Source organism: Eumetopias jubatus, unplaced genomic scaffold (assembly GCF_037043125.1).
Source record: "Eumetopias jubatus isolate StellerSeaLion01/CBP00866 unplaced genomic scaffold, mEumJub1_p1.0 scaffold_1, whole genome shotgun sequence".
NCBI lineage: Eukaryota > Metazoa > Chordata > Mammalia > Carnivora > Otariidae > Eumetopias > Eumetopias jubatus.
In genome coordinates, this window is record NW_028274807.1 from 127,182,593 (window position 1) to 127,199,734 (window position 17,142).

The 17,142-nt window shown below is 37.7% G+C and overlaps 1 protein-coding gene across 1 annotated transcript in view; it reads left to right on the forward strand.

Annotated features, from left to right (window-relative positions):
• ACAD11 (acyl-CoA dehydrogenase family member 11) overlaps positions 1–17,142 on the forward strand; it is a 97,909-nt gene that overhangs the window by 692 nt on the left and 80,075 nt on the right. Inside the window, 5 exon segments of the mRNA XM_028099148.2 lie at positions 5,786–5,885; positions 8,653–8,672; positions 8,674–8,773; positions 9,387–9,548; positions 11,345–11,509. Coding sequence (XP_027954949.1) covers positions 5,786–5,885; positions 8,653–8,672; positions 8,674–8,773; positions 9,387–9,548; positions 11,345–11,509 — 547 coding nt within the window.

Genomic DNA, 17,142 nt, shown 5'->3' on the forward strand with positions numbered 1-17,142 from the left:
TATAAGAAGGAATCTTTGTTAAAGGATGCAATTACGTACCTGGAGGATTCACTGAGGCAATTAAGGTTGGAAGCTCTGTGGAATATAAAGAGGTCTTCTTTCAACTTTTTTTCTGTAACCATTAGATCTTTTTTTCTGAGAAGCAGATGTAATTCCGTTTAATTGGCCCTATTCTCGGAGGTTGAGTTAATGGCACTAGCTGGGGGAATCTGAATTCCAGTATTAGATCTTCCACTTAGTAAATCACACCACCACTTTAGGCTTTAGTTCTTTTTGAAGTGAGGGAATGGAACTGGATGACGATCCTGAGAGTATTATTGCCCACCACGAATCTGGCTCTGGTCTATTTTATAATAGAAAACAAATTTTTAAAAATTTATTCAAAAAATAGTACTTTGGTCTAAACACAGAGCTATAGAAACAATCTTGGTTTTCAGGAAATTCCATCTGCCACTTAATGACTGGGAATTTAAAAGTTGCATAAACTCCCTGAGAACTAGTTTCCTAATCTGTAATAAGAACCTGATCCTTTTGATAATTAATGATGCAGTAATAGGTGAAAGATCTTAAACATTGTTTACAACACAAGACTTCTAGGCTAGAAACCTAAGCTGTTTTTAATTCCACCTGCTTAAGCCTCCACTATCTATTGGGACATGGTGCCTTTTAATTCTATACTACAAAACTCTGATCCAATCTCCTTTACCCCTATTTTTATTTTCACATAAATCAGTAGTCAAGGCATACAAATTCCAGTGATAAATGCCACCAGCCTATAGTACTGTTACGATGTTTCTTTATCCAGCTACATTCAGCTATGTGAGTGCAGGAAAAGAGTTGGATTTAAACCAGAATGGGGGAAGCCAAGCAGAGAACATGGAGAGGGGGCAAGTGTATTAAAGATGCATTCAAGAGGGTAGTTATGTAATTGGCCATCAAAAGTAAGTGAGTTCAGAAAGGATGTGGTGGGGGAAGGGGAGGCTGAGGGACAGTAAACAATGATCAATGGATGGTAGATCCCAGGATTGAAGGATTGTTGGAATCAATGTACCAGTGGGAGTGAGTGGAAAGCTGGATTATGGTCAGAGATAGAAATGCTTAACAAGGAGGATTATGCAGTGCTTGAGTTGTTAACGTTTAAGATGTGTCCCCTAGAGTGACTGAAGTACTGTAACAGAAAATATCACTAGAGTAGAAGAATTCAAGGGACTGACAGGCCTGAGTGTTAAAATGAACATCTGAGTGGATTTTGAAATAATGAAGATAGGAGTAGTATAAATAAAAGCAATAGTAAGTCAACAGGCAATGGGGAGAGTGTTTGCAACAGAGAGAGTAGTTGATTTCAACAAGAAAGGGTGGAGTGTGGTAGTCTCATAACATGAATTCAAAGCTGGGTAACAGGTTTAGGCAGGAGGGAAGGCAAAGAGTTTGCAAGTGGCAGTGAGTATCAGGAGGGACACAGACTCCAAGTCTCCAGGCCCACTAGATGAGTGATGTGAGGGGAAAAAAAAATCTACCACTGTAGAGGCCTACAAGGGAAACAGGGTCCTCATGGAACATTCAAGTTTTAGTTAGAGCAAGGAGATGAAGGGTCCATTCAGAGAAGAGAGTGAAGCTATATGTGATTATGCTGAAAGACAAAAAGTTCCAGGGATACAGAGGAAAGATATCTCCAGCTTTTTCTGCGAATGTTAAATTCTTCCTTCTCAGTAATCTGATTCTTCACCAGCCATTTGATGATTCCAATGTACCTGCCAAGAATCTTCTGTTTGGCATCATCTTTATTTCTGCTTTGATGTGTCTCATCTTCCACCATGGCCCTACTGTTGAATACTTAGGATCAGAGCATGTTTGTAGGGGATATTTCACCTCTCTGCTTTTCATCTCCAGCTTAGTACTTTTAAACCTCTTGGACCATGTACTCAATGTTTTCCATGCTTAAACACCATGACGTTGGTCTTTTAATCTTCTCTTTTCTTGATCTCTTATCTACAGCAAATACATTTGAGATGCTGTTATCATCAATATCAAATGTTACTTCAGTTTGCACAAATCTAAAGGATACAGGAAGGATGTCTGTGAGTTCAAACTTGTCAAACTGGTTGTGATCTTTTGTCATTGCTCACTCAATTTTATAGAGTAGATAGTGAAGTTCTAAGTTCACTTCGAATGAACTGTGTATTGCACTTAACCAGAATAGTCATGACTTCACCAGTGGGGTTTCAATACCAAAGTAGTGATTTCAGTATTACTAGGAAAAGGGATGATATCAAAGAGCAGTGAATCCTGAATATTTTCAGATTTATCTCCAGACAGGGGACAAGATGGCTGCCTACGTAGCTGCAAACATAAGTAACACCCTTACCAGGATTGATGCTTTTTTCCAATTTTTTGCTGTTGAAAAAAAAAAATCCTGTAGGAATTTCTAAGTTTCTGAAGCTTGTAAATGCAGCTAAAACCACCCACCGAGATAACCTCATGGGCCTGAGACTTCTCTAGCAAGATGTGAAGAAAGGGTTAAAAAACCTTTTCTTCGCTATGGACAAATTAACTTTCTAGCTCAGTTACTGTGGTAACTTAGTAAAAGTGGCATGTCAGCCTTGTGTCTAGGCAACATCGCTTCTGGTGGAAATAATACTTAATTGATAAACTGTATCTGAACTGGTAGGCCTGGAAATAAACCCTAAGTATCTGGTGGGATACTTTGGGCTTCCCTAAGTGTAGCAAGTTCTTGCAACTGCTCATGTCCCTTGTTGGGGTGCTGGGAGCCGTGTCCAAAGGATTGTTACTAGAGGCAATGGCTCCTGTAGAACGGGAGGCTTTTAAGCACATAGAACGCGAGGCTTCTAAGCACAGTTGGCACCCATCCTCACCTATGTGGTCTCATTTCTTAGAACCTGAGCTGTCAACAAGGGGCCACAGGGGCCACAGAGTAGATGCCAGAATCCTGCATGGATTCCTGGGATGCTTCCACTATAGAAGCTCATCTGATGCTGCCCTGCTGGAATACTGTATTTCCTGACTTCATATGCTTCCAGGTGAACCAATGCAGAGGGTAGCCTGTTAGGGTTTTGTGAGATTGATTGTCTAATCAAAGTCTTCTCCAACCAAGTGAGTTTCCCTAACTGCACACTTAAATGCCAAGATTCCATCTTTGTTAATTAAGGTTTGACAAATCAAAGGTGCCACCTCTTTGGTTATAGATCAACATATTTCTTTCAGCAGCACGTGTCTTGCCTACGTCCTAAACAATAACTATGGCTATTGGCTTATTGATGATTCTTATGGTATTGATACCATCAGTGGTTTCTAGACTACATGGTAGCCTGATGCTTAGAATGGTTAAATTTAGCCATTACTATGTTCACAGTGTTGGTGATGATCTTCCCTTGGGTTTCTGCATTTTCGGGGCGGGGGGGTCTTTGTTAGAACCATGGTAGATATGTATACAGGGGAGAAGCTTTTAGTTTGGTGAGATTTTTTTTTTTAAAACAGAAATACATACTTTTTTAAAAAATTTTTTATCATTATGTTAATCACCATGCATTACATCATTTGTTTTTGATGTAGTGTTCCATGATTCATTGTTTGCGTGTAACACCCAGTGCTCCATGGAGAACGTGCCCTCTTTAATACCCATCACCAGGCTAACCCATCCCCCCACCCCCCTCCCCTTTAGAACCCTCAGTTTGTTTTTCAGAGTCTATCGTCTCTCATGGTTCGTCTCCCCCTCCAATTTTCCCCCCTTCATTCTTCCCTTCCTGCTATCTTTTTTTTTTTAACATATATTGTATTATTTGTTTCAGAGGTACAGATCTGTGATTCAACAGTCTTGCACACTTCACAGCACTCACCATAGCACATACCCTCCCCAATGTCTATCACCCAGCCACCCATCCCTCCCACCCCCCACCACTCCAGCAACCCTCAGTTTGTTTCCTGAAGATTAAGAATTCCTCATATCAGTGAGGTCATATGATACATGTCTTTCTCTGATTGACTTATTTTGCTCAGCATAACACCCTCCAGTTCCATCCACGTCATTGCAAATGGCAAGATCTCATTCCTTTTGATGGCTGCATAATATTCCATTGTATATATACCACATCTTCTTTATCCATTTATCTGTCGGTGCACATCTTGGCTCTTTCCACAGTTTGGCTATTGTGGCCATTGCTGCTATAAACATTGGGGTGCACGTACCCCTTTGGATCCCTACATTTGTATCTTTGTGGTAAATACCCAGTAGTGCAATTGCTGGATTGTATGGAAGCTCTATTTTCAACTTTTTGAGGAACCTCCATACTGTTTCCCAGAGTGGCTGCACCAGCCTGCATTCCCACCAACAGTGTAGGAGGGTTCCCCTTTCTCTGCATCCCCACCAACATCTGTCATTTCCAATTTATTAATTTTAGCCATTCTGACTGGTGTGAGGTGATATCTCATTGAGGTTTTGATTTGGAAGAAATACATACTTTTTAAATTTATTTTTCTATTGAAGTATAATGACACTGGGATTTTTTGAGATAAAATTTATCTTACATAAAATTGGAAATTTGAATTATTTTAAAGTGCACAGTTTGGGGGGCCCAGGTAGCTCAGTTGGTTAAGCGTCTGCCTTTGTCTTGGGTCATGATCCTGGGGGGGGCGGTCCTGGGATCAAGCCCCACAGTGGACTCTGTTCAGCAGGGAGCCTGCTTCTCCCTCTCCCTCTGCCTGCAGCTCCACCTGCTTGTGCTGTCTCTCTCCCTCTCTCAAATGAATAAATAAAAATCTTTAATAAAAAAATAAAAATTTAAAAAAGTGTACAGTTTAGTGGGTTTTAGTATGTTCACAGTGTTGTGCAACCAGCAGCACTATCTAATTCCAGAACATTTCTATCACTCCCCCAAAAAAACCCTTACCTCCCAATTGTCCCCTCCTCCCATCCCTTAGCAGCCACTAATCCACTTTCTGTCACTATGGATTTACATTCTCTGAACATTTCACAGAAGTGGAATCATATAATATGTGGCCTTTTGTAACTGGCCTTTTTCACTCAACATCAGGGTTTCAAAGTCCATGTTGCAGCACATATCAGGGATTGATTCTTTTCATTATCTAGTTAAGTCCTCCTTTCATGCTGTTGGAGTCTTCAAAAGCTGGGTAATTCTTAAACTGGCCATATTGTAAATGAAGGTGTAAACTGAGTAGTTTTGGTATCTGGAGTGTAGTTTCAGTTCATCTGAGAATTTCTGCTCACCTGGCAGGGAGAGCCAGTGCCCTGGTATCTGTGCGTTACCTGGGGCAATGTACTTCCCTGGCCCACGTGTCCACCCTGGGACCTTGCTTACCACAATTCCCCTTGTGGAGAGCTGCACTTGGGTACCAGCCTCGGTGAAGCATTTGAGGGTTATATCTCCAACAGCAGATGAGGGGACACCAACCCAGTTATTCCAGCATCCTTTAATTAATTTTCTGACTGATACAACCTCTTCTCCCAGCCTTTTTTTACTTAGATCTAAACATTGTTCTAGGGATACTTCTGATAAAACTCATGATTTGCAGGCAGGGAGTGAGGTCCTCTCTTCTACCTATGTGGGTTATAGATTGTTCACCTGCCACTGTGTTATCATCTGCTTTATATTATCTAAAGCTAATGTTTTGAGCTGCTGGTAGCACCCCTCTTGGTTTCCCAGCACTGAAATTGATTTATTTTTACTTTGTGTTTCTTTTGACATTTCAGTAGGATTTGGGGAAGAAGGAAAATATCCTTGTAATTGACCTTTTCTCTAATCTTATCAAGATCAGGACAGTCCAATCCAACCTTTTATCTTCGAAAGGGCTTTCAAGCATATGTACTCAGAAAAAAACCACCTGGTTCACTTCTTCCTAAAGCACATCAGGTATGGTATACAAACGCAATAATTCTTTGTTGACAAATAAATGCTTTTTATATACAGAAAAATAAATTGCTTTTAAAAGTCATCTCATGATTATTAAATAATAGATAATGTATTTTATTTCTTAGATAAAAATTTCACTTGAATTGTATCCCTTGTTATTTTTAAAAAGGACTTGAGGTTAAAATCTGAGGCTGTCTTTCGTTCATTAATCTTTTTTTTTTTAAAGATTTTATTTTTTTATTTGACAGAGAGAGACACAGTGAGAGAGGGAACACAAGCAGGGGGAGTGGGAGAGAGAGAAGGAGGCCTCCGGTGGAGCAGGGAACCTGATGCGGGGCTTGATTCCAGGACCCTGGGATCATGACCTGAGCCGAAGGCAGATGTTTAACAACTGAGCTATCAGGTGCCCCTAGGTCATTAATCTTGAGCAATAACCAGTCTTCTTGTGAATTTGATTCTTTCCTTACAATTGGCTAGATATGCAGTCATATAGTGAATATTTTCAGTGCTTCTCATTTATAGATGTTTGTACTTTGGTTACATATTTTAATTGTGTTTTAAAAAGTATATCTTATAACAATATCTACTCTCTGAAGTATCTTATTTTTCACTGAAGTATCTTAATATATTTGCTCTGACAAACCCGCTGATCTTTTGCTAATAAGAAATATTTGAATAATCATTTTATAGTATTCTCTAAATATTAGGCTTTGTGAAAATTTAAAAAGATTTGTTAAAAATTGAGTCTGTTTTCAGGAAATAGCTATTATCTGTAGAATTTTAGAGATGAAAACAGAAGAGAACAGAAATCAAAGTCCTAGAGAATGTTAAAAGCACTGTGCATATTTAGGGTATTGTAACCATGTATAATAGGTATTTCCCAGATCCAGCTGACTGGGTTAGGGCCATTGAAGGATAGGCTTAAGATTACAGTAATGGAAAAATGCAGATTCTGGCTTTCTTGGTTCCATATCCAAGAAATATGAAGTAACTTGGATGCTCAAGATTAAAAAAGTTGGGTAACTTTTATTAAGTATCAACATGGTAAGCCTGAAGGAGAATACCCACTTATGCCCAGAAATTTGTGCCCCAATAAACAGCTCTCTTTGTCTCTCTTCTTGATAACTTTCTACCAGAAGACATCAGAAAATAACGTAATGCTCTCAGCCCAACATCGGGCTTAGTTGGTTTCAACTCCCGTCATTTTCTTCTAAGTCTGCTCTGAAAAAAGCAATGTTCTCACACTGCCATCTGCTTTATGACCCCCTAACCCCTTTGTGCTTACCCCAACCACCCTACCCCGGCCTCAGGGTGATTACAAACACTTCTTTCATAACCTTTGGTTCCACTGGCTTCTCTCACCTTGGTCATGGGTTTAGTCATGTCCCTGCTCTAGTTAATCTTTATTAACTGCTGCTTTACCCCTGCTGTCAGCTGTCAAAGTGAGCTGCATGGTTTCTCCTCCTCAGAAGTGATCAGTCACAGGGCTCCTGGCTGGTGCACAGTTGGTTAAGCATCAGACTCTTGGTTTCAGCTCAGGTCATGAGATCAAGCCCAGAGACAAGTCCCGTGTTGGGTTCTGTGCTCTGAGCTCAGCAAGGAGTCTGCTTAAGAATCTCCCTCTCCCTCTGCCTCTCCCTTACCCCCATCTAAAATAAATAAATAAATCTTTAAAAAAAAAAAAAAGGGAAAGTGATCAGTCACCACTGAGTCTGGAACAGATGAGTCAGCATCACAGCTCTGCTATAAGGTATGTCCTCAGGTCCTGAGTGATAGGCCCATGTATCTGTCCTGGTTGAGGAGGCCCTTTTATCTTATTTGGGTTCCTGCTTCAGTACTAGCTTGCATCTCATTGCCTCCTTTCCCCATGGTTATCCTGAGCTCCATGGTAGCCTTGGGTACCAGGAAGGATTCCCCTACCCCTGCTTTAGAAACAAGTACCTCTTTTGATCTCCAGGAGATAGTGGTTTTTTCCTTTATAAGCACTCACTGCTCTCGCCCAGCACCTTGTAGCTGACTGTGCCCAGAGCAGTAGAATAGAGACTTGCCTGAGCCCCCTTGGGAGATATGAGAAAGAAAGAGTGAGCAAGAGTAAGCCAATGAGCAAGCAGGGAACTGCTGAGAACAAAGATGTTTTTATAATAATCTGAAATATTGTGGTCAAGAACTGTTGCCTTCATATTAACAGAGCCAAGATTAAGTCCCATGCATGTGCCTATCCTTTAGCCTAATTATCAGGGGTTTTTTAGTGCTGGCTAATTTATAATTGTAATAATTGCGCTAAGACTACTTTTAAGGAAATTATTATCCTCTAGGTCATTTGTTGATACTGTTTCAAAATTGATTTCTAGCCTTAATGAAAGCTCACAAATAGTTATTGTATGTCTGTGTTTCTGGGGCACCTGGCTGGCTCAGTCTGAAGAGCACACACTGTTGATCTTGGGGTCATGAGTTTGAGCCCCACATTGGGTATAGAAATTACTAAAAAAAAATAACTAAATTTTTTTTTTTTAATTTTATTTATTTATTTGACAGAGAGAGACATAGCAAGAGCAGGAACACAAGCAGGGGGAGTGGGAGCGGGAGAAGCAGGCTTCCTGCAGAGCAGGGAGCCCGATGTGGGACTCGATCCCAGGATCCTGGGATCACGACCTGAGCCGAAGGCAGACGCTTAATGACTGAGCCACCCAGGCGCCCAAAATAACTAAATTTTAAAAAAAACTTAAAAATTTGTTTCTGACTTTTAATAATCCATCATCCTATTTAGATTGATAGAGAATTTAAAGTCCACTTTGTTTTCAATTGGATTCCCCGTTCCCAAGCCTTTATTGTACTGCAGTGATCCTTCTGTCATTGGAACAGAATTTTACTTGATGGACCATGTGCAGGTAAATTAACACTTAATCTCACTTTATTGTTACTTTTATTTTTAATTATGAAATTAGATGTTAGTAAATGATAGTTTATTAATTAGCATTTAGGTAATTAGTTGCAAGGGCTTAAACTTTTGTTTTAATTTGAGCACAGGCAATGTGGGAGGGATGAAATAGACTAGGAACAAATTTAGTAACTAGGGCCCGTTAACTTATTCTTAAATTTTCCTCTAGGTGGCAATAAAGAGCTATATGTAATGGCAGTAACCAAACACTCCAGATGGTAGGGGGGAAGAAAATGACTCCAAACAGAAAATCAATCCATTAAGAACAATAAATTCAAAGTGTCTTTAAAAAAATTTTTTTATACAAAATGTAACTTGAGAGTAGTTTTTGTCCTTTATGTTCAACTTGGAATGTCCTTGTATTTTTCTTTTGGCACATATACTCTATTGAACATGTTTCTCAAAAGAATGTTATTCTAGCATGTTCTACAAAGAATTGTTTTTGGTTGTAAATTATTATCCTGATTTTTTTTTTGTAGGCAATGGGGGATTATGACACAGCAAATAAATGGTATGAAAACATCTATTTTGTTTTAAATTATTTGTTGTAATTGTTCCCATAGGGTCGAATCTTTCATGATTTTGCAATTCCTGGAGTTAGCCCAGCAGAACGCTCAGCCATGTATGTGGCCATGATAGAAACCTTGGCTCACTTACATTCCTTGAATGTGCAGTCATTGCAGCTGGAAGGATATGGTCGAGGTGCTGGCTATTGCAAAAGACAGGTAATACAGCCACATAAAGAGCTCCTTTTCTCAAGTTCTTGGAAATAATATATGTTATTAGTCAAAATAAAAACCTATTTTATACTTTCCTGAAATTTGGGTATAACTTTTAATATCAGCCTTTATATTGGTTTGTTGTTAGCATAAAATAATTTTGTATGTTTAGATCAGTTTTTTTTAGCCTAAGCTTCTGTAACTAACAACATGTACATGCATGCAAATTTAAAGCTTTTCAGCCTCTTCACTTAATTTATCAATATATTTTCTATATAGTTTCCCTTTTCAAGTTAACATATCTTTTTTTTTTTAAAGATTTTATTTATTTATTTGAGAGAGAGACAGAGAGAGCACATGAGAGGGGGAAGGGTCAGAGGGAGAAGCAGACTCCCTGCTGAGCAGGGAGCCCGATGCGGGACTTGATCCTGGGACTCCAGGATCATGACCTGAGCCGAAGGCCGTCGCCTAACCAACTGAGCCACCCAGGCACCCTAAGTTAACATATCTATTAAGCACGACTATGTCCTTAATACCTGCTGAGTACTGTGTTAAATGTCAAGAAAATAAAAGTAACTTCTTTCCCTAGAGGAAAGAAGTTGGTCATTTTTTGAGAGACCTGTACATGAATCTCATTTGCACGAAACTTGAAAATAGAATAAATAAAATAGAATAAAGGAGTATTTAATCTAGTAGTAAATGGTTTGGTACTTATGATGAGAGCTATTCCATTCAGAGGGTGGATGTCAGTGTGCTTTTGCTTAGGTGGGGAAAGCTTTGTGGGAGAGATATGTCTTGCATTGTATATATAAGGAAAGAGAAAATCTAGAGTGATATGGAAGAGATGGTGAACATTTCAAAGCAAAGGGACAGCTAGACCAGATATGTACAGGACTATTTCCTTTTGTTTGTATGTCTTTTTGAGGGGGCTGACTGAAGAGAGAAGGGAACCAAGATTTAGAGAGTATTTACTATATGCCAGGTCCCATGGTAGGTGAGTTGCTGACCTACTCTTTTTAAATCTTTGTAGCAACCCTAAGACATAAATATTATTACCCCCATTTTGTAGATGAGGAATCTAAGGCTAATGGATATCAAATAATACATGAATAAGTGGCTTAGACATAATTTATACCCAGGTCTGTATGGTTCCAAAGATGAAGGTCTTTATTGCACTAAGTTGAACAGATATACCTTGGGGAATGTGGAGAGAACGATAAGCTGAAAATAATATGGTCTCAATTGATGGAAGACTTTGAGAAGAGTTTGAGTTGTTTGCATTTGATTCTAAGAATAATAAAAAGTCTTTGCATTTCTTATACCTGAAATGTATTTAGAAGATTCTGTGGGTAATAAGAAAAGTTATTAAAATGAAAAGTAAAAATATCTCTTCTTCTAGCCCCCATATTTCCTTTTTCAGTGATTACTTGTTTCTTGTGACCCTTCCAGAAATCTCTTATTCTTATTTATTTGTGTGTGTGTGTTTGTGTACATTCTTTTTTTCTTCCACAAAATAATTGCAGAATAAAGACTAGAACCCACATTTCTTGATTCCCATGCCAGTGTTTTTTTTTCCTGATAAAAATCTAGGTCAGTAAAATGAACTAGATGGAAGAGAGATTTAAATGTTTAAGGCTTTTTAAAAAAATGTTTTAGGCTCATGTGAATGTCACTTATAGACATTTGTCTTGAGCATTTAGGAATGAGACCAAATTTGATATAATCGAATTTTGTTTTAATTTTAGAATTGTTGGATCTTACTTCTCCTTTCAGCTCTATAATTTTTATTTGTATATCTTTAGGTATCAACCTGGACAGAGAAATATCAAGCTGTAGCTCATCAAGACATCCCTGCCATGAAACAGCTATCTGACTGGCTAATGAAAAACTTGCCAGATAATGACAATGAAGAAAATTTGATTCATGGAGATTACAAACTAGATAACATACTTTTCCACCCTACAGAGGTACTGTAAGCCCTATTTATAATAAACTGAGTAGGTCTTAGCACTTCTGATTTGGGACCCAAGTACCAGGTAGATGTTCCCCTTAGGGCTCTGAAGGAGCCCAACCCAACCTCACGCTTCCCCTACCTTTGGACTGTCTTCACCACTCAAAACATTTAGGAATGAGTCCTGCAGATTTTGGGGCATAGGTAACTGCCTACCTTTAAGGCCAAGTCTAACCCTCAGGATATCTGATTTACTACTTAAACAGGATCTGGGAATTTATATGCATGTCACTGTTTTCTTCAGAAAAGTTTTTCATCTACAAAAAATATTTAGCCTATCCAGGTTCTTGCTCTTTTGGTTCATTTCCAGTTCCTTTTCTTATCTCATGAAGAATTTTTAATTTGATTAATTATAAGCTCAGAGGGGCACCTGGGTGGCTCAGTCGGTTAAACGTCTGCCTTCGGTTCAGGTCATGGTCCCAGGGTCCTGGGATGGAGCCCTGCGTCAGGCTCCCTGCTCATCCGGGAGCCTGCTTCTCCCTCTCCCTCTGCCTGCCGCTCCCCCTGCTTGTGCTCTGTCAAATAAATAAATAAAATCTTTAAATATATATGTATATGTATAAGCTCAGAGAGGACAGAATTCCAAAAACCTCTTTTGAGGTTTTGAAAGAATTATGTGAGATTAATGTGACCTTGCTCTGTGGAAATATACACAGTGTAATCTTTATAAAGGGTACAAACAATTCAGAACTATAACCCTCCTCCATGGAACACAGACAGTGAGGCCTGGGATTGGAGGAGTATGGTGGGAATGAGGAAACCACTTCAGTTCACCTCATTACCTGTATGCCATTCGACAAGACACTTGGCCCTTAGTATTCTGACATTAACATGAAAGATTATAGTTCCCTGAATCCTACTTCTTAAAAGAGGTTTTTCTGGGTTCATTTTCTCAGAATGCTAAGATGTTTTAGGGCAAGAAGAGCTGCTCTGAATTCATGTGCCAAGCTTCTGGGTTTCATGTTCTTTCCCTATAGGAAGGGGACAGGAGAAAAATAGCATTATAAATTACATTACTGTCATAATTAAAGTAGTATTTTTTTTAAAGATTTTATTTATTTGAGAGAGAGAGAATGAGAGAGAGCACAAGAAGGAAGAGGGTCAGAGGGAGAAGCAGACTTCCTGCCGAGCAGGGAGCCCGATGTGGGACTCCATCCAGGGACTCCAGGACCATGACCTGAGCTGAAGGCAGTCGCTTAACCAACTGAGCCACCCAGGTGCCCATAATTAAAGTAGTATTATATCAAATCAAAGTTCAAATATAACGTAAAGACATGAGCACATTCACCAGCAAGACAGAAAACTTTTTTTTTTTAAAAGATTTTATTTATTTATTCATGACAGACAGAGAGAGAGAGGCAGAGGGAGAAGCAGGCTCCCAAGGAGCAGGGAGCCCAATGCGGGACTCAATCCCAGGACCCTGGGATCATGACCTGAGCTGAAGGCAGATGCTTAACCATCTGAGCCACCCAGGTGCCCAAGACAGAAAACTTTTTATAGGAAAGTCAATTTGGATTGACTTTTATAGGAAAGTCAATTTGGATTGACATATACATATGTATATGTAATTATATATGTGTATGGGTAAACTTTTGTTAATGGCACTGATGAATTCTGAAATAACTTTGTTAAATATGGATTAGGAAGATTAAAGAATGCTAACTAATAACCTGGAAAAACTTTAAAAGTTTATACCTTAAAACCTAGCAGAATCAGGCCTATATTTGATCTGTATCATTTGAGTCGTTCATATTTTAGGAGCCTATCTTTGAGTAAGTCAGAGTCTTCTATTTGTTCTATGTACTTTTCCACTCATTGCTTAAACAAGAAAGGAAAAATTCAGACCTAGATCTCTTGAATTTTGTGTCATCAACCAAGATGTTTAAATTTAGGATTAGTCATAATATGCTGAAAGTAATGGTGTAACACTAAGTACCATATAGTTATTCCCTTTTAATTTTTTAATTTCATATTAGAAAACCATTTCTTATAGGAATAAAGTTGTCAAACAGGTGTCATCTTCCTTTAGAAAAACAGAATATTCAATAGTTGGAAGAGCCATTTTTTAAAAAAGAAAGAACTGATAGAGGCAGAGCATGAAGCTGTTTAGCTGCAGTACTGATTTGTGACATACAGCATTTTCTTTTAATGTATTAGGGTTATATGGTATCAAGTAAAATGTCTTCTACTTTCTACCCAATAAACCCATAATTAATAGTTAAATTTAATCAATTTCTGCGTCCTATAAATATTGTAACTAATTTTTTATAGAAGTAACATATGATTGGCAGAGTACAAGTCAACTAGCATTTATTCATTACCAACCATTTGCTCTGAAAGATAGGGTTGGAAAGGAAGTACAGCTCTTAATGAGCTCAAAATACAAATGGAGAGAAAAAAATAATTAGCTAAGAGCAGAAAACAATATATACCCAAGTGCTAAAGTGTGTCATACAAAGTGAACTACAAGAATGGTCAGAAGGAAAGATACACTATGCACTGGCATCGAAAGCTGTGAAATGTTAAAATTTAATTTTTGTTAATAATTTATCTTTTCCACCTCATTTTTAATCTTTATTTACTTATTTTTTAAATACCCCCTTTATTTAGTTTCTTAAGTAAACTCAACCCCAATGTGGGGCTCAAACTCATAACCCCAAGATCAAGAGTCACATGCTCTTCCAACTGAACCAGCCAGGCGCCGCCCACCTAATTTTTTAGATTTCATAACTAAATGGGAAAATTAGAGTACATTTCTTTTTTTTGTGAGAGAAAATTAGAATGTTTCCTTTTTTGTTATTTTCTGTCTTCTTGGAAATAGCCATTATGACAGGTGTGAGATGATATCTCATTGTGGTTTTGATTTGTAGTTCCTTGATGATGAGTGATATTGAGCATTTTTTTCATGTGACTGTTGGCCATCTGTATGTCTTCTTTGGAAAAATTTCTGTTTAGAACTTCGACCTATTTTTTTAATTGCATTGTTACTTTGTTATTGAGTTATAGAAGTTCTTTATCTATTTTGGCTATTAACCCCTTGTTTGATATATAATTTGCCAATACCTTGTCCCATTCAGGAGGTTGCCTTTTTATTTTATTGATGGTTTCCTTTGCTGTGCAGAAGGTTTTAAGTTTCATGTAGTTCCATTTGTTTATATTTGCTTTTGTTGCCATTGCCTTGGGAATCAGTTACAAAAAAAAAAAAATACTGCCAAGAGCAGTGTCAAGGAGCCTACTGCCTATGTTTTCTTCTAGGAATTTTGTGGTTTCTGGTCTTGTATTCAAGTCTTTAATCCAGTTTGAGTTAATTTATGTATGGTGTAAGATAGTGGTATGTTTTCATTCGTTTGCATGTGGCTGTCCAGTTTTTCCAATACCATTTATTAAAGAGACTGTCTTTTCCCTATTGTATATTTTTGCCTCCTTTGTCATAAATTAATCGGCTATATACATGTGGGTTTTTTTTCCTTGGCTCTTTATTCTGTTCCATTTATCTTTATGTCGTTTTTGTGCCAATACTGTTTTCATTATTATAGCATGATATAATTTGAAATCAGGAAGTGTGTTGCTTCCAGCTTATTCTTTCTCAAGATTGCTTTGTCTCTTTGGGATCTTATGTGGTTCCATACAAATTTTAGGATTCTTTGCTCTATTTCTGTGAAAAATGCCATTGGAATTTTGATAGGAATTGCATTGAATCTATAGATTGCTTTGGATAATATCGATATTTTAGCGATATTAATTCTTCAAATCCATGAGCATGGAATATCTTTCCATTTGTTTGTGTGTTCTTCAATTTATTTCCTCAGTGTCTTATAGTTTTCATTGTACAGATCTTTTACCTGCTTGGTGAAATTTATTCCTAGGTATTTTATTCTTTTTGGTGCAATTGTAAATGGAATTTTCTAAATTTCTCTTTCTGATAGTTCATTGTTACAGTATAAAAACATAATATTGTTGTATGTTGATTTTGTATCCTGCAACTTTGCTGAATTTGTTTATTCTAATAGCTTTTTGGTGAAGTCTTATAGCATTTTCTATATAAAAATCATGTTATCCACAAATAATAACAGTTTCACTTCTTCCTTTCTAATTTAGATGCTTTTTAATTTCTTTTTCTTGCCTAATTGCTCTGGACTTCCAGTACTGTGTTGAATAAAAGTGGCAAGAGTGGGCATCCTTATCTTGTTCCTAATTGTTAAAGGGAAAGTTTTCAGCTTTTTACCATTGAGTATGTTTGCTGTGGCCTTGTTATATATGGGCCTTTATTATGTTGAGGTGCATTCACTATAACAACTTTGTTGAGAGTTTTATTATAAATGGATGCTTAATTTTGTCAAATATTTTTTCTGCATCTACTTAGATGATCAAATGATCATTTTCTCAATGTGGTCTATAACATTGATTTATTTACAGATGTCAAACCATCCTTGCATCCCTGGAATAAATCCCACTTGATCATAGTGTATGACCTTTTTAATGTATTGTTGAATATAGTTTACTCATATTTTATTGAGGATTTTTGCATCTGTGTTCATCAGGGATATTGGCCTGTAATTTTCCTTTTTGTGTGTGTGGTGTCTTTTCTGTTCTTGGTACCAAGGTAATGCTGGCTTTATAAAATGAGTTTGGGGACCACCTGACTGGCTTAGTTGGAGGAGTATAAGACTCTTGATCTCAGGATCGTGAGTTTGAGCCCCACACTGGGTATACAGATAACTTAAATTTTTAAAAAATAATAATAAATATGGTTTGGAAGTATTCCCTCCTCTTCAGTTTTTTGGAAGAGTTTGAGAAGGATAGATATTAAATCTTATTTGAATATTTGATAGAATTCACCAGTGAAGCTGTCTGATCCTGGACTCCTGCATCTGCAACTCTGTTTCCTTCCCTAATTTTCATTCATTATTTCTTCAAATAAGTTTTCTGTTTCTTTTTTTCTCTTTTCTCCTTGTGGGACCCCTATAATACAAATGTCATTTTACTTGATGTTGTTTCATAGGTCCCTTAAGCTATTGTCACTTTAAAAATTTTTTTTCTGTTTTGTTTGGGTGAGTTTCACTCTCCCATCTTCTAGGTCACTGCTCTGTTCTTCTGCTTCATCTAGTTTGTTGTTGAACCCCTCTTGTGCATTTTTTCAGTTTATTTGTTGCATTTTTCAGCTTTGTGACTTCTGTTCAGTACTTCCTTATATTTCTATCTTTGTTGAAGTACTTGCTGTGTTCATCCATTCTTCTTAGATCATTGAGCATCTTTATGACCATTACTTTGAACTCTATCAGGTAAATTACTTATCTGCATTTCATTATGTTTTTTTTCTGGGGTTTTATCTTGTTTTCTTGTTTGGAACATATTCCTTTTTCCTCATTTTGCTTGATTCTCTTTGTTTCTTCTTTTAAAGATTTATTTATTTGAGGAGGGGAGGGGCAGAGGGAGAGAGAGAATCTCAAGCAGACTCCCAACTGAGCATGGAGCCTGACACAGGGCTCGATCTCACAACCCAGAGATCATGACCTGAGCCAAAATCAAGAGTTGGATGCTTAACCGACTGAGCCACCCAGGTGCCACTGTCTTTGTTTCTATGTATTA